General features: G+C 44.9%; 2 protein-coding genes across 7 annotated transcripts in view; one reads left to right on the forward strand and one right to left on the reverse strand.

Annotated features, from left to right (window-relative positions):
* The first annotated feature begins 3,461 nt into the window (after nucleotides 1-3,461).
* GZF1 (GDNF inducible zinc finger protein 1) lies at nucleotides 3,462-14,114 on the forward strand. Of its 3 annotated transcripts, none has more exons than XM_047852973.1 (6): nucleotides 3,462-3,531; nucleotides 5,916-7,314; nucleotides 8,675-8,769; nucleotides 10,355-10,522; nucleotides 11,273-11,430; nucleotides 11,978-14,114. In XM_047852973.1, exons 2-6 carry the CDS (start codon nucleotides 5,939-5,941, stop codon nucleotides 12,326-12,328), a joined length of 2,148 nt encoding a protein of 715 aa, XP_047708929.1. In that variant the 5' UTR covers nucleotides 3,462-3,531; nucleotides 5,916-5,938; the 3' UTR covers nucleotides 12,329-14,114. The 3 variants fall into 3 exon arrangements, with proteins under 3 accessions (XP_047708929.1, XP_047708928.1, XP_047708930.1); XM_047852972.1 differs by lacking the exon at nucleotides 3,462-3,531 and adding an exon at nucleotides 3,991-4,156; XM_047852974.1 differs by lacking the exon at nucleotides 3,462-3,531 and adding an exon at nucleotides 3,991-4,156 and having other exon boundaries at nucleotides 12,024-12,290.
* A 1,818-nt stretch (nucleotides 14,115-15,932) lies between these two features.
* NAPB (NSF attachment protein beta) overlaps nucleotides 15,933-23,381 on the reverse strand; it is a 41,107-nt gene continuing 33,658 nt past the window's right edge. For all 4 annotated transcript variants that reach the window (XM_047852975.1, XM_047852978.1, XM_047852977.1 and 1 more), the window contains 4 exons: nucleotides 21,399-21,503; nucleotides 20,354-20,422; nucleotides 19,933-19,983; nucleotides 15,933-18,936 (listed from right to left, as the gene is read on the reverse strand). In XM_047852975.1, coding sequence (XP_047708931.1) covers nucleotides 18,826-18,936; nucleotides 19,933-19,983; nucleotides 20,354-20,422; nucleotides 21,399-21,503 — 336 coding nt within the window. In that variant the 3' untranslated portion in view covers nucleotides 15,933-18,825. The remainder of the gene's footprint in view (nucleotides 18,937-19,932; nucleotides 19,984-20,353; nucleotides 20,423-21,398; nucleotides 21,504-23,381) is intronic.

The following is a 23,381-nucleotide window of genomic DNA, read 5'->3' on the forward strand; positions in this document are numbered from 1 at the left end:
AGGAAAAAAAAAGTCACAGAGAGGGAGGGAGGCAAACCATAAGAGACTCTTAAATACTGAGAACAAACTGAGGGTTGAAGGGAGTGTGCGAGGGGGGAAAGTGGGTGATGGACATTGAGGAGGGCACTTGTGAGCACTGGGTGTTGTATGGAAACCAATTTGACAATAAATCATATTTAAAAATTATCAATCTCTTCAAATATTGCCTCTCAGTCTCTATTTTGTTTTTTCTTCTTGAAGTCCTATTATGAGTATATTAGACTTTAGTATTCTCTCCTCCCCTTCTCTCTCTTTCTCTCTGAAACATAAATAGACATTTTAAAAAATTAAGAGACATATGTCTCTGAAGGAACACAGGGGCAGCATCAGACCCTGGATCCTCAGTGGGAGCCAATCACAGGTAATTGGCTGGCTGTGAAAGAGGAGGCAGCAAATTCATCTAATGCGAACTTGAAGAAGAGGAAAAAGATGAAAATCATGATGGAGAAGAGCACAGAGGTCAGTTCATCTTAAGAATGCTCTTTAGGACATATATTGCCTACAATGTATATAAAACTTCCTCTGAGCAAACTAAATTTGCTTTGTAGACAAAGATTTACAGGTCTTTTTCTCTTTGGCCATCAGGAATCTCAGAGCCAAATCTGAAGCCTGTTCTGGACACTCAAGGCATCATCTCTGCACCTCCTTTCTTCCTATTCTCTCTGCTTTATATTTAGAAGTGTTTCCTGAGCTTACAATCAGCAGAAGAAACCCAAAAGCCAGGACTGGCTGATCAGCAAAAAATTTAAAACCTCTCCATGAAAAGGAAAAACATACACAATAATGGAGATAGTTTGGTACTGACATTAGGATAGTCCCGAGGATCAACTGACAAAGTCCAGAAGTAAATGGTCGCCTTTACAGTCAAATGATTTTTGACAAGGAGACCAGGCAGTTTAATGGGGGAAAGGAATAGTCTTTCTAACAAATGCTGGGACAACTGGATAATCACGTGAAAAAGAATTAAGTAGGACCCCTATCTCATACTGTATACAAAAATTAACTCAAAATGGATCAAAGACTTAAATATAAGAGCTAAAACTACAAAACTTTTAGAAGAAAACAGGTATGAATCATCATGACCTTGGATTAGGCGACAGGTTCCAAAAGCAACAAAAGAAAAAAATAGATTGGAGTCTATCAAAATTTAAAAGTCCCATGCTTCAAAAGACACCATCCAGAAAGTGAAAAGACAACCCACAAGATGGGAGAATTATCTGCAAACTGTAATATCTGATGAGGGACTTTTATTTAAATATAAAAAGAACTCTTACAACTCAATAATAAAATGACTAATAACTAAAAAAATAGACAAAGGATTAGAATACAAATTTCTCCAAAGGAGATACAGAAATGGCCAGTAAGCACTGAAGATTTAAGTGAGGAAGCAATCACCTTTTCGTAATGCAAAACAAAATCATAAATTAAAAAATCATTCTGGACTGGGGCACTGGGTGGCTCAGTTGGTTAAGTGTCTGACTTCGGCTCAGGTCATGATCTCATGGTTCATGGGTTTGAGCCCCGCATCGGACTCTGTGCTGACTGTGCAGAGCTTACAGCCTGCTTTGGATTCTGTGTCTCCCTCTCTCCCTGTCTCTCTCTCAAAAAAAATAAACATTAATAAAAAAAATTTTTTTAAAATCATTCTGGACCTTCTGGGGTCCAAGTGAAAACTGTGTTCATTCCAGTTTCCTGGAAGCATGGAGTGCAAATATAGTGTGCTTAAGCAAAGCCACCTCTCACTAATTCTTCAAATACTGAGTACCTGCTCTACTATGTGTGGTAAGCTGGCTCCTGTTAAAATTAAAAAGAAAATCTTCTCCCAACCCAGAAATCTTCTCCATAAAGGTAGTACACACTTTTATTATCAAATAAGCATTAAACAAGAATGTGATGTGCATCACAGGCAATTGACAGAAACCTCACCCCTTCATGTTAGCTGTTACATACATATTTGCTGGTGTGATCCGTTTCATATATATTCTCAACATAAACAGTAATAACTAGTCCCCCAGTAAAAGGACTAGACAGCACTACTGATCACATGTAGTTCACCCTCTCTACCTGGTGACTGGGATGACCATCTAGGTTGGCTATTTAGTTTATCCAGAGGAAAAAACACGCTACTCATGATAGGAGTTAGTTGTGCAACTTGGAGCAAGGCGCTCACTAAAGTTAGTGTCCTAGGAAACTGGGAGATTGGGTGCTCTCTCTCTGGATGTTTACACTGCAAACAGCTGGCTCCAGGGCCCTGGAGCAAGACTCTTCTAGGTTCTAGGTCTTAAAGCTGACCCAAGGCCTAGGTAGTCTTCAAAAGGACTTAGGTACATTTCAAAGAATACTTACAATGATCCCTTTTCTAAACTAAATGTTGAAAGAAAAAGGAGAGGTAAATATTTTCAAAAGGAAAAATTAAGCATCTTATTTTTAAAATGTCTGCTTTACAGTCCCACACATCACCAACACATCCTGTAGGTAAGACGACGCCCAGTGCATGGCTGGCCACAGAAAGCGGGAACAGGACCTCGAAAATCTTTAGCGGTGACTCGAAGAGGGAAGCTAGGGTCTGGACTGAGAACTTTAAGTTTAGTTTAAGACAAGTCTTCCAAAGCAGGATTTTGATTAAGACTGCACAAGAATGCGTGGCAGCAGCAAGGTTTTGGGCTTAAGTGTTCGAAGATGGAGCATGAATTCCTTCCACGCAAGGGCGGCAGGGTCTTGGGAAGCTCTGTAATGACCACGTGCGAGGCTGCAGACTTTAGGGATACTACACTGCACGCTGTAGTAAGGTGTGTGGTGTGCTCTCGGCTCTCGTGAGCTAGGGCGAACCCTGGGCAGGGGCCGTGAGGAAAGAATGCCTGCCGATCACCCCGCCCCCTCGCCAACCCCGTCCAGTCGCACGTGGAAGTCCTTTGTCCGCCGCCCGCCAGTCCCAGGACGCGCGCGGGACGCCTGCCCCTTCCCGGTGCCGGGCCGGCGTTGCAGACGAGGTCCCCTCCTCCGCGTGGCTGACCCCACCCGGGACTGCGCGCAGCACAAGGGTAGTTGGCGCCGCGGGCTAGCGACCCGAGACGAACCTGAACGTGACCATGCCCCCGCCCCCACGCTCACGTGACCTTCTGGGGCTGGCCCAGCCCCGCCCCCGCCGCGCCGTGAACACACTCTGAGAAGCCCTCGTGGTCTTCTACGCAGGCGCAGATTTTGGCTCGCGGCGGGTGACGCAATCCTGCGCGGACTGAGAGACTCAGGCCCTAAGCGTACGTCGAATCACGTAACTTTCCCTGAACGGCCTCCGCAGTCGGACGTGCGCGCGCAGCCCCTCCCCCAGCCGCGGGAGGGGGCGGGGCTGTCTGGGGTGGGGCGGGGCCTGCGGCGACCAATCGGCAGCGTCCGCGCTGGTGCCGCGCCCCGCCCAGCCGGCCGTCGGTCCCCCGGGGCCTGGTCCGGCCGACGCGCGGTGGCTGCGGCGGCGGCGGCGGCGCCGGCTGGGAGGTGAGTGTGCGGCCCGCAGGCCCTGCGGGCTCCTCGCCCCAGCTGCTGCCTCCCGACTTGTCCGCGTGCGGGGAGCGGGCCGGCCGCGCGTGCCCTTCGGGAGGAGCCGCGGGCCTCGGGAGCGCAGGAGCCAGGGACGGCCGGGAGTCGGAGGTCCAGGCCCGGTCACGCGGGCGCCGTGGACGCCCGCGGCCCAGCAACCACCGAGTCCATTTGCAGCGGGGGCGTGTGTCCCTCCCTCGGAAGTGTGCTGGTCGGAGGGGCGGAGGAGGCGGGGGCGTCCTCCGTTGGAGCGCGATGCCCACCCGGACGCGTCTGGGCGGGAGCGCCGCACCCTCCCCAGTGCGGAGGGGCCTCGGAGAGCCGCCGGCTGGAGCGCGATGCTCCAGACGGAGGGGCGGCCGGGTGCCATCCAATTACAGTGGGAGATGCAGCTGTCACCCAGGCCGGAGGATTCCTGTCGCCATGATCACTGCCTTTCCTTCCTGTGCTCAGACAGGATGGGAAATCTTGCTCAGAAATCACTTTGTTGATAGACTCAGAAATTAATATCAGGCCGCCTCTATGTTCACACGTCTGCCCGAGGTGCCGTTTGGCAGAGGTTTGGGAAAGTGGAGGGCTGCTGGTGAGTATGGGCATCATGCTGAGAAAGCCCTCTGCAGCCATGTCTCCAAGGCTGGGGCTGGAATGCATGACAGTCCTTGGCCTATTGTTCCCCCCCCCCCTTCCCCCCAACACCATAACCCTTTACCTAGGCTTATCGGTGTTTTCAGGTGAGTGCTCAGGCTTCCTGGATGTACTTGTTACAGTTGAACTCTCAGAGGGCAGTCTTTTTTCATGTTTGTGGGGGGCTGGTGTTTGTAGGGAGCCAATTGTAGTGTCAGGTACTGGAAACAGTATCACTGGTGGGAATAGAGAAGTGAAGAGAGGTCAGGCTGGTTTTCCAGGGAAGATGAAGACAAGTTCTGCTCTAGACATGCTGAGTCTGAGATGACATCTAAGATCTGGCTGAAGGAGGACAGGTACTTTGGATGGGTGCTGGAGATTTAGGAACTAAAACATACTGGGAAGAGGAAGGGAGATTCAGGAGCATAAGCTTTCTATGAGAAGAAAGCACATAGTCAGAGTGTGAGAAGAGAGTAGTGCCAGTCAAGCAGAAGTGACCCATGATGGTGTGGGGTGCCATGGAAGCCAAGGAGAGAAGACCTCTGGGTGGGGGTGAAATCTGCAGCATCCACAGCTGTGGAAAAACCTAGGGAGGAAAAGCAGCTCTTTGCATTTGGCATGGCTGAAGCGAGGGGCCTGCTGAGCAGTTCAGTGCAAGTCAGTTCCACCAGGTCTAGCCTCAAACCTCAGTCTCAAGGTTTACCTTGTTCCTCTTCTGTGAAATGGGGATAACAGTAACACCCAGGCCTAGGAAGCCAGTAGCAAGTACCTTACAAGTCTCAGGTGCGCTTGTAAGCACTTGACATGCTTGTACTCACTGAAGCCTCGCATGGCCTGGCAATCTTCTACAAAAGAGCAGACTGTATGTAGTTTAGAGAAATTAAGTTACTTGGTCATTAGCACAGCTCCTGAAAGTATTCTCATAAAGTGATAGGAATTCAAATTATGAGGTGCTTAGGGGTGCTGGAAATGGCCATGGATTATGGACTGCTTTTCCATGAAGTTTTCCTCATGGAAAGTAGTTATTTAGTTGGTTGTTTTCAAAGGCAGACATGATTCTCTAAGATTTGTTCTCAGTGGCAGCCATGTGTTTTGTTTTAATTATTTGGTTTCCTAGTCAAAGAGCTAGACATTATTGTTGCAGTAAATTCTATTACAGTTTTGAGGTCTGGGTATATAATGAAGGTAGAAAATGTTCTAGGTATGCAAGTTCCTGCCAGAATATATTTCATTAGGCCTCACTTTCGTCATTTATGGTTATCCCTGGGAGAAATCTTAGTATTATTTCTTTCATTAAATATTATCTTATGAGGGTACATCAAAACTTCACTTTAGAAACCCGCTAAGAAGTGGTATGATTTGGGGTCACCTGGGTGGCTGAGTCGGTTAAGCGTCCAACTCTCGATTTCGGCTCAGGTCATGATCTCATGGTTCGTGAGTTTGAGCCCTGCATTGGGCTCTGCGCTGACAGTGTGGAGCCTGCTTGGAATTCTCTCTCTCTCTCCCTTTCTCTCTTTCCCTAGCCTGCTCATGCTCTCTCTCTCAAAAATAAATAAGCTTTTTAAAAAATGTGGTGTGATTTATATCTTTATGTGAGGAAAGTTGGGTTTTGGTTGTTAATCAGCTCCTATCCTCTAGAGAACTGAAATAATTCTAATTTTTAATCCTTTTGCTTTAGTGGTTGCTCATACATGAATAATTCTTGCTTCTGTTTTCAGAGCTGTTTTTGGAAAGAAGAAACATGGAAAGTGGTGCAGTTCTGCTGGAATCCAAATCCTCACCATTCAACCTTCTGCATGAAATGCATCAGCTGCGCCTTCTTGGTCACCTGTGTGATGTGACTGTCAGCGTGGAGTACCAGGGTGTCCGCGAAGAGTTCATGGCTCATAAGGCTGTGCTGGCAGCCACCAGCAAGTTCTTTAAAGAAATGTTTCTTAACGAGAAGACTGTGGATGGTACGAGGACTAATGTCTACCTAAATGAAGTGCAAGTTGTTGACTTTGCTTCGTTTCTTGAGTTTGTCTACACTGCGAAGGTACAGGTAGAGGAAGATCGGGTGCAGCGAATGCTGGAAATGGCCGAGAAACTGAAATGTCTGGACTTATCGGAAACTTGTTTTCAGTTGAAGAAGCAGATGTTAGAGTCGGTACTTCTGGAGTTGCAGAACTTCTCCGAGTCACAGGAGGCAGAAGGGAGTAGTGGCTCCCAAGCCACCATTGCCCCTGACCCCAGGGCAAGTCCCACTGTGGACAGTCCTCTTGCTAACGGCCTCGGGGATTCCTCAGATCCCCCAGCAGAGACAATCAGCAATGGTGTGTTGCCAGATATGCCCCCCAGGAAGTCCAAGGAGAAACCAGACAAGAAAAAAGATGCAGTCAAGCCTCCCTACCCAAAAATCAGAAGGGCCAGTGGAAGGCTGGCTGGAAGAAAGGTGTTTGTGGAAATCCCTAAAAAGAAATACACAAGAAGGCTCCGGGAGCAGCAGAGAAGTGCCGAGGACAACATGGGGGACTACTGCAGCCCCCAGGACCCTAACCCGGATGCCATGGGTGTGGAAATGGAGCCCGTCACAAAACATGAAGAATGTGGCACGGCAGTGGAGGCAGTGCAGGTGCTGCCAAAAGTGGGTGGCCGGGAGGACGCAGGCCGTCAGGAGGAGGACGAGGACGAGGATGAGGAGGGTGAGAAGAGGAAGAGCAACTTCAAATGCACTATCTGCGAGAAAGCCTTTCTTTATGAGAAGAGCTTCCTGAAGCACATCCGGCACCATCACGGAGTGGCCACCGAGGTGGTTCACCGCTGCGATACGTGCGGCCAGACCTTTGCCAACCGCTGCAACCTCAAGAGCCACCAGCGCCACGTGCACAGCAGCGAGCGCCACTTCCCATGCGAGCTATGCGGCAAGAAGTTCAAGAGGAAGAAGGACGTCAAGCGGCACGTGGTGCAGGTGCACGAGGGTGGCGGCGAGCGACACCAGTGCCAGCAGTGCGGCAAGGGCCTGAGCTCTAAGACGGCACTGCGGCTGCATGAGCGGACGCACACGGGCCACAAGCCGTATGGCTGCACCGAGTGCGAGGCCAAGTTCTCTCAGCCCTCGGCGCTGAAGACCCACATGAGGTAGGGCCACGGCCACCAGCTGAAGCCGCTGCAAGGGTGCTTTTTACCTGGGATGCAGCCTCTTGATGTTCTGGAGACAGGTGTCGAGAGATCGAGGTGGTTCCAGGGTTTGACCAGTGTGGCCACATCTAGAACATTCTGTATCTTAATCTGTGCCCTCTAGAAGTTGGGGGGCTGCTTTCGGACCTCTGTGAATTCTCTTCCTGAGTAGAGGTGTCTTTTCATTCAGCCTTCCTACAGGTCCTAGGTTGATGGCTGTCCCCCTCGCCCTGTGCCCAGTGCCAGCACAGAAGCCTGGACACCGAGCCCTGGCCCACCCAGGCAGAGGCCACTGGGAACACCAGGTCTACCAGTCTGGTTCTGCAGCCATGCAGGCCAGGCTATCCTGATCTCAGAGTAGCCCCTGGAACTTACAGTGCCACCATGCTTGAGGGGCAGTTGAGCTCATCACCTTCATTGCTCTTTTCCTGACTGTTTATTTAGAACTTGGGCCTGTGACCAGCTGGGTCCCATGGTCCCACTAACGACCTCAGTGAAAGGCCATTTAGGGCTTTAAGACATTCCTCTGGTCTTAGGTGTTTGTTCTCTAGGCTTGGAAAGTGTGCTGTTGGTTAGCCCAACCTCCAGAATCAGGACAGTGTTTTCTGTTCATAATTTCCAAAGTGTAGGTGGGGTACACCAGTTTTTAAGTAGGTGTCCTTCCAGGCCTCACTGTTTATGCTTGAAATCCAGACAAGCAGTTTCTCCTGTAGTACAGACCTGCCGTCAGGCCGGGGCCAGTCTTTGGGGTGGTCACATGGCATTCATTGTCTTTTTACTCTATGTGAGAAGTTTAAAAACTTGGCTTAGGAAGTGCTTAGGGAGTTGTGGTCGATGGCTACTACATACTAGTTGGGAAACTAAAATGCTGAGGTGTCCTCCTCGGAAACCAGGCTTCTTCAGCATTTTGAGAACTGTTCTTTCTGGACCGGTCATTTTTGATCATGTGGTGCTTTGTCAGCCGTGGTCCCCAAGGTGTCTGTGGTTGATCACTCTCACGAGGAAGCTTTATACAAATGTGGCCCAGCACCATTCAGTAGTTAAGAAAGCGTGCAGAGGTGCGTGTCTGCCAGCCATGCAGTGTAAACCAGAGGGCGGTGAGGGGCTGTTCCGCACCCCTACCCCCGGGGAAGTGCGGCAGCCTGCTGGCCCCTGCTGGAAATGGATCTGGGGACAGAGGTCACGGGCCTGTGTCTTTCCACTTAGGCCATTCTCATTCGGTCTCTTGGAATAACCACCTTTGCAGGCTACAGTGGAAATTGTATTGCAAAGTCGGCTTTGAGATACATCCTAAGTTATCATCTGAATGTTGTACTTTCAGAATTCATACAGGGGAAAAACCTTTTGTCTGTGATGAATGTGGTGCAAGATTCACTCAGAACCACATGCTGATTTATCATAAAAGGTGTCACACAGGTAAATACTCAATGCTGTTGTGATTGAATGTCTTTGTAGCTGTAGAAGAAACTGCCATTTAATTTAGAAGTTGGCATCTCCCAAAGTAGTGCAGGCTAAGGCCATGATATAGCTTTTTCATCTCATAAGTGAGCAAAAACGAGTAAATAAAATATGCCTCTGCCCCTGGTGCTGGCGTGCTTGAGGTAGCGGCCTGTGCACACTGGGAAGTGGAAGGTGGCAAGGGAGTCTTACATACGATGAGGTATGAAACAGTTCCTAGTGTTTTAGCCCAAAATTCCATTTCTAGGAATCTGTCCTGAAGAAATTGTTTAAAATATGGGAAAAAACTATATGCTGTCATCCACCTACTTGCTCTTTGTAATAACAGAGCATTGGAAACAACCTGATTGTCCATCCACAAGGAAGTGGTCCAGTAAACTGGTAAATCCATCTCCTGCCAGCTCCTGATGGGGCGGCTCTCAGGGCTCTGAATGTTATGAAAAACGCCTGTGCCCAGATGTGGACTGGAAAACGCACAATTATGCATACAGCTAATCCCAACTACATTGAAAACCTGCACATAAGAGACTAGATAAAAACAAATTTCTATGATGTATTAGGTAGTGGGATTATCTCATTTCTATCTTCTAAAATTTTTGTGATGTGATTTTATTATGTGATGCAGAAAATGTAAGTTGGCTTTATTCAAATTCAGCACAGTAATCCTGAGGTTTAGAACCTTGCTGTATACAATACAGAATCTAACTATTGTATGCTGCTGTTACCATACTAACCCAGTTCTTTCTTACTTGCTTGCATTTTAAAATGTTTATCTCTAAACACTGCCATATGAGCCTCAAGTTCAAATGCAGGTGAAGCAGAGCCGAGGCATTTAATGATGTGAATTACTGAGACTGTGAAATGAGAATCAGTACCTCATGGAAGATTGGGGGTGGAGGTGAGGTCAGGCTACACTGAATCATTAAGTAAGCACTGGTCATTTGATGAAAATAGTAATGTATTTGGGTTCTGTTAAAGGCAGTATTTTTATTTTGTTGTTTGTGAAATCAGGGGCACATCTAGTAATCAGATGAGTTTGATTTGTGGGATTAAAAGACTCAAATTATACAACATGAGGTGGGAACATTTTTCTCCTGTTATGTACTCTAGTCCAGGTTGATGGGAGTTGCTGCCTGAGAGCAGCTGTGCATATGTAGCCATGTAAACTTCCTATCCTCCCAAGGGGGACTTTTGTCCTGATAAAGTGCCAGAGGAGTGCTGCTTTGCAAAATCCAACAGTTCCCCCAAACAAGTTGTAAAATTTGTTTGGAATGACTGAATTTCCAAAATGTGGGCTGACTGAATGATCTAATTCTAGGCTAGTGGAATCCTTCTTGGGATTTCCAAGTGTATTTTACGTGAACTTTCAGCAGATAGCAGACATCTTACACAAATAGGTGTTTTATGACAGTTTTAACTAGAAGATGTAACGTGCTGCCCAGCACGGCACTTTCGAGTTCATAGGTGATCTAGAGTGTGGGCCAACTCTTAGAGTGTTCTGGTGCCTGTATCATTTCTAACTTTGTTTCATCTTTTCATGTAGGTGAAAGACCTTTTATGTGTGAAACATGTGGCAAGAGTTTTGCTTCTAAGGAGTATTTAAAACATCACAATAGAATCCATACTGGATCCAAACCCTTTAAATGTGAAGTTTGTTTCAGGACTTTTGCCCAACGGAATTCGCTCTACCAGCATATTAAAGTCCATACAGGTATGGCTGGAATGTAGCCAGGGAAGGGAGTTCAGTGTGGCAAGAATAATATCCCAAAGGTTTTAGATTCACTAGAAAATTATTTGGAGTTGAGCATTATTTTGTGTTGTGATAGCATTTTTAAATTTCCGAGTTTCTAGTTTCTGCCTCTGACAAACTGAAAAGGTATGAATGTTTGAATGTGGATGTGGATATGTGGACATTTGAACTTGGGGTAATGATCTACATGTTAGTGTATACACACACGCACAAATTCAGTTTCAGTGGGACTTGGAATTTTATATTCCGTTACTGTGGAAAACAGGTGAATTTCTGTAGATGTAATACCAGCTTTTGGCTTTGGCTCTCTTTGGGTGTAGGCCATAAACTCCTGTTATTCGAGGGATAGATTTGTACTTGTCATTCGACTCTCCGGTCGTTCCCAGCGTAGCCTTCCTCCTGATGCTTTCTTTTTTTCTTTTTCTTTTTTTTAAAGTTTATTTATTTTGAGATAGGGCGAGCAGGGGAGGGGCAGAGAGAGAAAGAATCCCATGCAGGCTCCATGCTGCCAGCGCAGACCCCAATTCAGGGCTTGATCCCAGGAACTGTGAGATCATGACCTAAGCCAATATCAGCTGGACGCTTAACCGACTGAACCACCCAGGTGCCCCTCTGCTGATACTTTCTAGTGGGCATGATTCCAGAGTGTATCAGAATTCAGTACAGTAGGCTGGAGAGATGAACCAGTGGTTTTCTTCTCTTCTGTCTCAGGGGAACGTCCTTACTGCTGTGACCAGTGTGGTAAGCAGTTTACCCAGCTCAACGCTCTCCAGCGTCACCATCGCATCCACACAGGGGAGAAGCCATTCATGTGTAATGCATGCGGGCGGACGTTTACTGACAAGTCCACTCTGCGGCGGCACACCTCGGTAAGCAGTACTGTAGCTTCAGAATGACAAATCTCTGGGCCCCATGTACCCTTAACTCTAGACAGTCAGAAATGCTGGCCATCGTTCCATAAGGTGGTTATAGAAGACGACAGGTCTCTCCTTTTCAGGTTTTCTCTTCAGGGTGTACATTCCCAGTGTGAATGAAGAACTGAGTTTCAGGACTCTAAAGGCACAATCTATGATAAGTACTTCCTAACAGTAACAGTGATGGTAGAAAGATGTTTGGCCATTAGTGAAAGGGTATTTTGTTGTGGTAGAAGCAAAATTAAGTTGAAAAGAGACCATTGTTTTAAAAGATGTTCTTGGGGCGCGTGGGTGGCTCAGTCAGTTAAGTGTCTGACTTCCACTCAAGTCATGATCTCACGGTTCGTGGTTTGAACCTGCATCAGGTTCTAGGCTGAATGCCTGGAAGCTGCTTCAGATTCTGTGCCTCTCTCTCTCAAAAATAAATAAACATTAAAAAAAATGTAAAAGATGTACTTGTTCAGAGACACGTTGTGATTTTTGTTTTGTGTTTGATTCGTAGATACATGATAAGAATACTCCATGGAAGTCTTTCCTTGTTATTGTAGATGGCTCACCCAAGAATGATGACACACACAAGACTGAACAGCCGGACGAAGAATACACACCATCCAAACTTTCAGATAAATTGCTGTCTTTTGCAGAAAATGGCCATTTTCACAACCTAGCCACAGTCCAAGCTAGTGTACCTGCCGTGCACGAGAACAGTTCTGCAGACACGGCTTGCAAGTCAGATGATTCTGTGGTGTCTCAGGACGCTCTGCTGGCCACCACCATCAGTGAGCTTAGTGAGCTGACTCCACAGACAGACCCGATGCCCACACAGCTTCACTCTCTGACCAACATGGAATGAAAGCTTGGAGTCACCTGCCAAGCAGATCCTACGCTGCGTCTCTGTGTGAGTGATCACTGTACACAAGTTAGCATCGGGGGCCAAGACCAAGAACTGTGTGGGCAAAATGGGCAAGAATAGCTTCTGCACATTTTCCTGAATCTCTGCTAACTTGCACGTCTTTATCAAAGCATTTTTAGAGCTTTCCCTTAAAAATCCCAGTCTGCATGACCTCAGCTACACTTGATCAAGAAACAAGGCAGTTAACATGACCTCACTTAATCCTGGTGCAGGTTGTATGCATAACCATTCTATTGCTTGTCTTGATGTGTATGAAGTTTGGACAACTACATAACTATAGATCCAGAGCCCTGGCCCAGCTCTTAAAGTTAGTGTTCGTGGTCTCCCTGGTCTCTCAGCCTGCCTTACACTTCAGTATGGGTTTATTACTCTGATACCTTTAGGCTATTAAGCTGAAATAAAACTGGGACCATGTTTTCAACTCTTTCGTATTGAACTGAAGCAAGTCTGATTTGCTCTGGGGACCCTTGAATGGGACTGAAGAAACGGACAGTTGCATCCATTCCCTTCCACCTCTTGTTTTGTAGGCACTGAAGAAGAAATGACAAATTGAACGCTTGCAGAATGGCTTAGTATACTCTCTACTCACAGCACATATGCAGCTAGGAAATCGGTCCTGGAATAACTGCTAAAATGAAATGTGGCTGGTGGGTTTCATTCCTAAAATCTGATTAGGTAAAAGCTGTCCTACCAAAGATTCTAGCAGCAAATGGTATAGTTGTTTTACAGAGGTGTAAAAGATTAAGCAAGAGGATTTAGAACACTTGAAACATCATGTAGTCCTTTTATTCACAAGTAGCAATGAGGTGGTCTGGCACATCTTAGAACACAGAGTGTTAGTATTTTTTGCTAGGTATTCTTGACTGACTCCGTGATGTTCAGAAACCCAGAATTTCTCATTCATGTATCAAGAGCTTGACACAGACAAGTAATTCCCAGAGTGTCCTTGGGAGCACGTGAGCATGTAGCAGAAGGGACCAAAGGTTTGGAACTTGTCTTTGATTATGCCTTAAGAGTGGATTGTGAAAAACCAGTAACTTTGTCTTATGTGCTTCTGAGGCTGACTCGTGCTGGCCTTTTGCTCAAAATGAATTTGCAATGAAGATAACTCTGCTGTATTTGCTAAGCCTGACCTTGGTTCCAGTGGCTTGGGTATGTTGCCACACGCTAAGTGCTTTGATTCATGTGTAACCCTAAACATGCTAATTTAAAAAGAGAACCCTGAAGAATTCTTTTATTAGTTGCTATTTTTCCTACATTTTAATTTATTAAACTTGCTGTGAAAACATACACACTTTCTAAGAGAAAGGCAGTTTATCCTGAGTTCCAGAATGAAGTCACACCTGCACTATGCCAGAGACTAATGCAGGAAGACATTCTCCCTAAATGCTTACTTTGTTCTAACTTGTGACATGTTAAACACGAAAGCCACTCTGAGATGTTTTAGGTGCTGATAAAATGTTTCACACTTGCTCTTGAAAATCACAGTACTGAATTTTCAATGATAACATATCGTGGTTGTGTTTATAGAATAAAAGTGATGTCACACAACCAATTTTGTTCTCGGTAAGAGAATGAGCCTGCCCAGCTGATGTACTGTTTCATGGGATAAAGTCATCTTAATGAGAAGGAATTTAAATAATAGATTATTTTGTTACCTACTGGAAGAAATTTTGTCTTGAATTTGTTTCTTTAGAAATTCTACAAAAAGTCATTTACTGTGTTAATAAATGTTTGCTTTGTAAAAAGTTTTGCAAATCTGAAGTTTATTTCCGCTGTTAGAATTTAGGCTCTATAGAAATAAGATACTTAATTGAAACAAATATTTTCTTCATTTCATGGGTAATGAAATTCAAAATCGGGGCCTGTAGTCCTGGGATTTGTCTCCGTAACTATCTGCACTGCATATGCACTCTCCACGTGAAAACCTGGCTGTGAGGGATGCTGGCCTCGGCATGCAGGCAGGGGTGGTAGCTCGAGCAGCCAGGGCTCTGGCGTCTGCACAGAGGCCTCTTCAGTGTGATGTTACAGTTCCCATCACAGATGCGTCTCCAACTAGACCTGTTTCTGTCTTCCCAGGACGGTAAGGCTGCCTGGGAGAGCAGAAAAATGAAAAAACCTTGTAGAAGATCCAGCACAGCAGGATTTGTGGGGTGTTGAAATTTCTTAACCCAAGTACAGTCTTGCTGGGAAAAAGCAAGGCTACCCTCTGAGTATGTCAGTCCCAAATGCATGATTAGGAAAGTGTCTTGGGTGCTGGTGCTGCTTGTCCCAGAGCATCATGAAAGGTGACCAAGGGGATGATTTATTGCCTTCCCAACATTTGTGGGAAATACTCTCAGTGCAAACTCCCAAGCACTCTGTTGCCTTTGCTTTTACCAAAATTTGCTGTACAGAATTTGAAAAAGAAAGCCATGTGGTGGTGGTGGTGGGTGGGATAGACCTTAACACTAAAGTTGACTTTAACAGAAACGTGGTTTTGCTATAGGTGATAATCCAACAGATTTGAGTGTAAATTATAATTTAGTTCTAACCCATTAAAATCTTAAACCTTGCCACACCACATTTTCTGAGACCAAATGAGTGCTTGTTCCCGAACTTGATGGTGTTCATGTTACTTGGAAGTTAACAGTATTATTTTGATGGGGAATACAGGGCCTGGGCATTCACACAAAGGGCCATTTGTACACCTGTACCAAGGTGGGCGTACAGAACTGGGCAGGCTACAAACGGCTTCAAGGGCCACCTGGCAGATCATCCTAGCAGAACCCCAGAAACCACCACATAACCTCTGCCAGTCTTTACAGGGACCCTTACCACAGCAGCTCCCGTTAGGAAAGGGTCCTGGGGAGAGACACCTGAATGAGAACTAAACCAGAATGATCAACAACTAAGAATGCCTAGGCTGGACAGCCTATTCTGCCATTCATTTTTAAAAATTTGCTTTGAATTCTCTTTAAATTGTTGTGAATATTCTTATGGACCTGACCACTCTTCTCGGAGGGGAGGAGCCGGTCTGCAAGAGGCCTCGTCCCCAAGGGCATCCTCTTACTCCCCAGAACTTGAGGCCCGAGTGGCCCATGGGCTTGCTCCACCCCAGGAGCACGTGTTGTCCCTGTATAGACATTTGCAGAGTGACATGAACACCCACACTGCACAGAGGTGAGGGGCTTCAGAGTTCCTCACCTCCCCCCACAACAGTCTTCTAGGAACCTGCTCTCCCTGCACTTGGCAAGTGACTATGGCCTAAAGGGATGCCAGCAGGAGTCCTTTCCCTGACAGCCAGAGGGATGGTACCATGCAAATCCAGGGACTGCATCTACAGGCTGAAACCAGGGCTGCTGCTGAAGCCTCTGCTGGCAGAGATGCCCCAGGGCAGCAGACCTCCACCAAGTGAGGGAGGTTGGGCAGAGCCCAACTCGTGTTTGGATGGAAATTCAAAGAGCTTAGAGAATATTAATGCCCATTACCTTAACCTTAATGGGAACAACTTCAAGGAAATGAAGTTTGATTTAAATTTATCTAGAAAAGACCCATCAAAGTATTCATAATTTCCACTTTATTTTCTGTACAGGGTGATGTAAAACATACACACTCTTTCTGCTAAGGTAGAGTGATGGTCACACGGTTAGTTTTCATAATATAATCCTCCACCCGAGAGCTCAAGGGAGGAGACCCCGCGATGGCCGGCTCAGCACGTGGTGGTGGGAGCCTGCTCTGGTCCACAGCTCGCACTGTGGGCAGGCGGGTCGCGGGTGGCAAGCCGTGCTGCCAGGTCCTCCGACGGAAGCCACAAAGGTTTGCATTTGGACATTTTAAATGCACAGTATCAGAGGATACAATAAATGCACACACTTTGGTTACAGGGATGTCATCACACACGGTCATAACTGTGCGAAAATACTGTTTTCAAATCATTAAATAAAAAAAGGAGGAACTCACATAAGCTATATAAAAATGTTGCCACAAAAAGCAAAGCTTTCCTGTAAGAAATTGTGACTGACTCAGACTATGAACTAACCCCCGATCTGCTAAAATACAAGAGCTGGAACATAAATACTCATTATATTTTGTTCATAAAGAATATTCTGTAACCCCTGAAAACTAACTCGGGCCTCAGTCATGGTACTACCCGACGTTGATGGGACATTTCAAAAGAAGGAAGTTTGGATAATGCTAACAGGACTGTTCTTATTTTCCTTTTATTTTCTGGCAGTTCTGTTCTAGCCATTACAATTATTTTAACTCTTTTCATGTAAATATTAAACACAGAAAATTAACTCAGCCACTGATCCCCGTTTACTTGTTTACTTCAATAAAAATAAGCAACTCTCCAACTGTTTTCACAAACCACACCACTTCCTCAGACAGGGCTTGTAGGGGGCATGAGCGCAGGGAAAGGAATCGCCTTAAGAGAAATCATCTTGTTCTTACTTCAAGTGGTCAGGCCAGAAGGTCCTTTTAACAAGTGAAACAAACCTTCACACTAGTGATTAAACAAGCACCTGGCAGGTAGGATTTAAATACTCTCCAGGTGGGACAGACTCACAGCCTGAGGACACAGGCTAGGAAAGCACTCACCATGCCTCACTTTCACACAAGTGCATTCAGCTGGCTGTGGAACAGACTGAGCATAGGAAACCACTCTGTGCAAATCATTTCTTCATAAGAGATTCCAATAGGAAGTGAAGAAAGTAGCAAATGGGTCATGTTCTCAATTGTACCGTAAGTGATAGCCCTCTTTCTTCTAAGAATCCCAGACCTTTGGAGGAAGGAAGGAACACTCATCAGATTTCAGGGCCAAAGGCAAGAGTGTACCATGGCTTCTGACCTTCCTCTCTAGCCATCACTGACCTTCCTCCCCACCAGGCTATCTTGCACAGGTGACCCCACAACTGCAGCCAGGAAATCCTCAGCCACCTGAAGGACAGCCTCCACCACCAGGACTCAGCTGGCCCTTTCCAACTTCCTTTCTTGCTATGTTCTCCTTCATCCCAGCCCAACCTGCTTACCACCCCTATGCCTTCCTTCTCTCTTAGCCCCTGGACTGGCTACACCCTCTACTTCTGCCCAGCCAAAGCCTACCAATCCCAGCTGAGGGACATCTAAAAATGAAAACACCCTTCAAATTCCAGTTACTATCTGACCTAACATGGGGAATTTCATTATCTGTATTTAATGACAGCAGCATAATTTAGAAAGACCCCTAAACTAGTCTAGGAACAAATGCATATCAAACTTAAGTCATTTAAGCATAAGAATACGCACAGAGAAGATTCAGGAAATAAGAGCATGTCTAAAGCCACAGAATGTAAGCTTATAAGTCATTAGAGCACATATTATGTAAACCAAAATGATACAACTAAATTAAAATATACAAGCTCAAACAACTCCATCAACCGAGAGGCAAATCGATCCTCCTCAGAAGCTGGTTGGCCTTCTTCCCTAACTGAACACACAGTAAACCCCTGTACCTATACTTACCCCACCTAACCCAACACATTCAACAAATGGGTAAAATAATGACTGTTCTCTCAAGCTCTGACCTAGATAAACCCCAGCTCGGATGAGGAATCACATGGCGGGGGCACAGCAGGCACCGTCTCAACGTGGGCAAGTATCTGAACATGAAAATAAAAGGGACATGCCAATTGAATCACATTTATGTGAATATAAAGAAAGGATTCCACCCCAACAAAAAGTGGAAACAAATTCCAGGAAAAGGAAAAATTGTTTCTTATAGATCTTACATGTGTGAGTGAGTACAAATTGGTCAAACTCACCCTGACATCCACCCATACACGTAAGCAAGCCCTGCCAGGAAGCTCCCTTTTCTCACAACGTAAGTCAGCGCTGCTGACAGACCCTGGATGTTCTGAATTTCCGCATGCACATCAGCAAATACAACAATATAAAAAGCAAACACACTGGTCACTAGCACCATCATAAGAATCACAACAACAAATAAACAATTTCTAATAAGTGAAGTCATAAAACTCATTCCTAACAGCCATCCTGAACTAAACATGTACATTTAGAGAATACATCCAGGTACGAATTTATAGAAAACAGGCAAAGCATCTATTACCATGATTAGGTTTGGTACTCCAGTCCAAGAAAATGACATAAAAATACGTGGCAAAGTTAAACATGGGCTCTGCAAATATCAAAATGATAGGAATAAGATTGTGAAGTGGTTCTCAAAAAACCGTGGGGGCTCCAGTGAGCATGGAATAGCCTATCACACCTACGATATGCACAGGACCTTCCCAGCTGTCTGCTTCACAAAGACAAACACAGGGAGCTTACACATACACACACACATGGTTTGGCTCATATGCAAAGAATTAAGCCATTAAATGGGCATCCCATAAAGATCATGTGGCCCTAACATGAAACTAAAGAGGAGTCAGCTGCATGCCACAAAGACATAATGTTCACTTTAGGTCCCCGTCTCCTTCTCCATCCCCTTGGATGGACTTTTTGATACGAAGCAACATGGTCGTAAGCCACTGATCCAAGCGAGATATTGAGTCAAATTCCTTCACCTAGTTTAAAGAAAGAGGAACAGGAATTATTCCATGGAAATACAACCAAACACACAAAAAAATAATGCCCCAGGTTGTTTAAATATTTCCAGTGATAATCCTCCAACTTTTTTTCATTTAAACCTTTCATTCCAGTTTATAACTTTCATCTTTAAAAATAGTATGTTTTTTCATTATCCTGGGACTATTTTGGTGGAGCTAGCGACAAATTCCTGTGCTTTTTTATACTGCTCTGTATGCTAACATGCTAAACTCCTAACCACCTTTATAATTGGAAGAGCATACGTCATGTCACAAAGGAAATGAGACTGTGTATAAGAAGAAAATGTGGAAAATTACTGGTGTTGCATGCATGAATGTGCTTGCAGACACAGAACATGTGAAAGCAGAATCCCTTTAACTCATTTCAACGCATTACCAAAGAGTGATATCTCAACAGCATGTGATGGTTTGGTAGCAAAAGTTAAATGGGAAAATATTCCTTTCTACAATCACTTCAAAGCCATGATGAATAAATTAATGGAGGATACTGAGCAATCTGCTGGATTCTAAACACAAGATGGCAAAAGATGGGAAAATAGAAAACTAATGAGCACAAAAAAAAGTCTTCCATTTTTTTTATTCCAAGAATATAGCAAGCTCTCACTGCTTTGTTTTTATATTTTAAGCTATATTTAACTGATTTTACTTTAGTTATTTATGGATCAGGTATTTTCAAAGGAAAACATTAAAACAGCAAAGTGTAACAGTTTATGATACTCTCTCTTAAATTTGTCTCCCAGCTAAAGTCAGCATGGCTAATGGAACTGTCTAATTGTAAAGGTTTGTGGGATATATAAAACATGACCTTTGGAAAATACAACTTGGGTATATTGGATAAATGTTCAAACAAATGTTCCCCAATCCCCGTTCCAAAGCATTTATACAGGAAAAGGAAAAGAAGTTTCTGTAATTTAAACTTCAAAGAATGTACTGTATCCCAAACACATAACTTACTGCTTCAGTGTAAGCTTCACTGTTCTGTTCTTCATGAGCTTCTAGAAGTTTCTGGTAGCGTAAGTATGGAAAGGTTAGTCTGATAGGCTAAACAGTTCCACCCATGAATAGATACTTCAAATATAGAAATAGCCTTAGTATGACATTAACTGATGTTGCCAAACACCTTACAGAATTGAGGAAATACTCAAATGTAAGCCAAGAGCTACCCTAAGGCAGGGACCCAGTTTTTGGGCTAACATTTCCGAGCTGCCTGGGTTAGAACACAATGCTTCCGTCCTTGACTCTGGTGGCATTTGAGACCCACTCTGCAAAGGCAGGAGAATGCCAGTGCTCCTCACAGAATTAGAACTTCACTTCAGATCCAATCCCACCTGACAGCAAAGACTGTTTTTCTTCTTCAAATTGTGATGTTACTTACTTTCAATAACTTACATTCTCTTGAATCAGTAAAGGCTGGAAACATTTCCTCATACTTCTCAAGAGCAAGCTAAAAGAGAAAAACACTTGTTAATGTGTGACTTGCTGAATCAGGAAATAAAACACTTTCTATCTGAACATCCTAGTCCTTCAGTAAGATCTACCTGAAGCCTACTTAGATGTATAACAAGTATGCTGTTACACTATCAGCACAGGAAACCTATTCAATCTGAATTACCAACTTCAATTATGAATACATTTCTAAACTAATTTTTCTGAATTAGGTTGCTGTAGAGATGACAATGTGGACCAAATCGAATTCTTTTTATTAGTTTATTTTTGAGAGGCAGAGAGAGAGAGACAGAGTGTGAGTGGGGAGGGGGTAGATAGAGAGGAAGACACAGAATCCGAAGCAGGCTCCAGGCTCTAAGCTGTCAGCACAGAGCCCGATGCGGGGCCTGAACTCACAAACCGTGAGATCATGACCTGAGCTGAAGCCGGGCACTCAACTGACTGAGCCACCCAGGCACCCCACCAAATCTAATTCTTAAAAACAAACAGACAAGGTGTCCATTTCCATCTACTACACTGTCCAGATTGCAAATAAATCCCAGTGAGACCTTGGCTGGAGGCTGGAAGGAAGGACGCCTCCCCTTCAGTGGCTTTACTTCTGCCCTCCTACCTCCAGAAGGACACAGCAAGAATGCCCAAATCTCTGCCTCCTGTCTCCCCAATCCCCGTTCCAAATTGATTTTGGACTTTGAAAGAAAGGATGTTATTCTACTTTTACTTTTTCCCCCTTAACCCCCTAATTTCTTTAAAGTAAAACCACTGAAGGGAATGTGACTATCAGTTTGGCAGCCGTAACAAGATTACAACTGGGATGCATAGCACAGTATCAGCATTATTATTATTATATTAATGAGGGCAGCTTGGTCTTGTTACAACCACGATCACTCAGTGAAGCACACCACGAACGACAGAGGGCCGGAGACTTGTTCTCATGGGTCAAGTGCAGCAGAAACTGGCACTGCAGGCCTCCTTACCTTGGCATTCAGCTCATCTACTATGAAGTGACAGAGGGCTGCTTTAAAGAAGTAGTCCTTTGCACTGTACTTCAACAAAGGATTATCCATAGTGTTTGCCCCAACCTAGGCACAGAAAGCAGAATTAGATTTCAAAGGTTTGCGTTCCTATTAGGCAAACTGATCCCCATCTGCCCTTTAGAAGACACTTGTTTTGTCTTACTTACATCAGTTTAGCTATAGATACATCCTTTTAACCCAGTATCACACACTAGGAAATTCTACTAGACAAGAAATGGAATTTAATACATAAAGTGCTAACCTGTTAAAAATGATCCAGAAGACTATTACTTTCAGGAAGACGGAATAGACATTATTTTTCTCCATCCCTCCTGCTAAGTGCAACTAAAAGCCCCATTTTATATAAAACCAACACAAGGAGACTGAAAGGAGGAGACACGCGGAAAACACAGCACGGGTTCCCTGGGTTTTCTTTTTCTTTCATATATCCTGGACTTGGAACAAAAAGTTAGCAACCCATAAATGCCACACTAGATGCAGCAGAGAGAGAGAGAGAGAGAGAGAGAGAGAGAGAGAATATACAGAAGTTTGCTTTGTCTAGCTGAAAGACCACGAAAGGGGGAGCCTAGCAAGACAGAAAAGTTTAGGAAGTTACTGCTCTACTCCAAATACCACAGAAAACTGTGGCTCCACCCCCACTCACTTCAGCAAAGACCCCAGACATAGCTAAGATGTCCATCCTTCTGAGACTGCAAGGGAGATCCCCAAAGCCCTGCCCCCTGCCTAGGTGGCTTCACAAAGGCCCAGTAGGGAACCAAGCCTTCATCCCCACCAGCTAGTAGTGGCCCATCCTTCACCCCTGCTTCGAGGCAGTGGGGACCTGGAGACCTCCTGGGGAGCCTGGGCCTCACTTCCACCCAGTAGGAAGGAGGGAGGGGTCATCCCCCATCTCCCAGCAGGTGAGATGTCAGAAGAGGCCTATGGAGGCTTAAAACTTCCACCACCACCTGGCAGAGCAACCCCAATATAGTATTGGTGGCCGCCTCCACCCAGCAACAGTAGTGAGGGCCCAGACATTAATGGAGGCCAAGTGGGGGCTGAGCTTCAAGCTCCAGCCGGCGGCAGTGAAGCGACAGGCTCCTACTGCAACCAGAGCAGGGTCACAGGACACTAGCTGAGAGGAAAGGTTTAAATAGGTTCCAGTCCAGTTGTCAACAGTAACTCACTCACAACACCAAAAAAGGAGATCTTAACCTGAATGGAAAACAACAACCAAAAGATGACAGCTTTGAGGGGATAGAATTGTTAGAATTACACAACAAAGATTTAAAAGGAGCCCTAATAAAAATGCTTCAATCAACAATTACAAAATAATGCTTAAAACTAAAGATAAAACAGAAAGCATCAACAAAGAAAAATAAATTTCTAGCAGAAAAAAAAAAATCCGTAAGCTAAAAAAAAAAAAAAGTAGAAATTTCAGAACTGAAAAACACAATAACCAGTATAAAAAGTGAATAGGCTCAACAGCAGAATACATGGAAAAGAAGAATCAGTGAACTAATGACAGAAATTAGTAATTAGAAATTACTCAGTTTCAACAACAGAGAGCAGATTGAAAAAAAAAAACAAAAAACAAAAAAAACACAAATGAACAGAGTATCCGGGACTATCAGACTATAAAACAAAGTCTAATACTCAAGTTGTCCGAGTCCTGGGAGAAGAGAACAGAGAGAGGGGCTGAAAAAGTACTTGAAGAAATAATGGCTGAAACTTCCTAAATGTGGCAAGAAACATAAACTTACAGACTCAAGACGGTTAGTGAAACCCAAACAGGATGAAAGCAAAAATACCCGCGCCAAGCTGAATAAAATTCTGAAAAACTGAAGCCAAGGACAAAATGTTAAAAGCAGTCAGAAAAAAATGATACCTTATCTACAGGAGAAAAACAACTTGAACGACAGCAGACTTCTCAGAAGTCGTAAG

Source organism: Prionailurus viverrinus, chromosome A3 (genome assembly GCF_022837055.1).
Source record: "Prionailurus viverrinus isolate Anna chromosome A3, UM_Priviv_1.0, whole genome shotgun sequence".
Classification (NCBI taxonomy): Eukaryota; Metazoa; Chordata; class Mammalia; order Carnivora; family Felidae; genus Prionailurus; species Prionailurus viverrinus.

Excerpts from the sequence above, each read along its gene's own strand:
- GZF1 (XM_047852972.1), top strand. The coding sequence starts at position 4,096 with ATGTTCACACGTCTGCCCGAGGTGCCGTTTGGCAGAGGTTTGGGAAAG. Across the intron at positions 4,157-5,915 it reads GGGAAAGTGGAGGGCTGCTG|AGCTGTTTTTGGAAAGAAGA; the intron begins GTGAGTATGGGC and ends TTCTGTTTTCAG. Across the intron at positions 10,523-11,272 it reads GCATATTAAAGTCCATACAG|GGGAACGTCCTTACTGCTGT; the intron begins GTATGGCTGGAA and ends CTTCTGTCTCAG.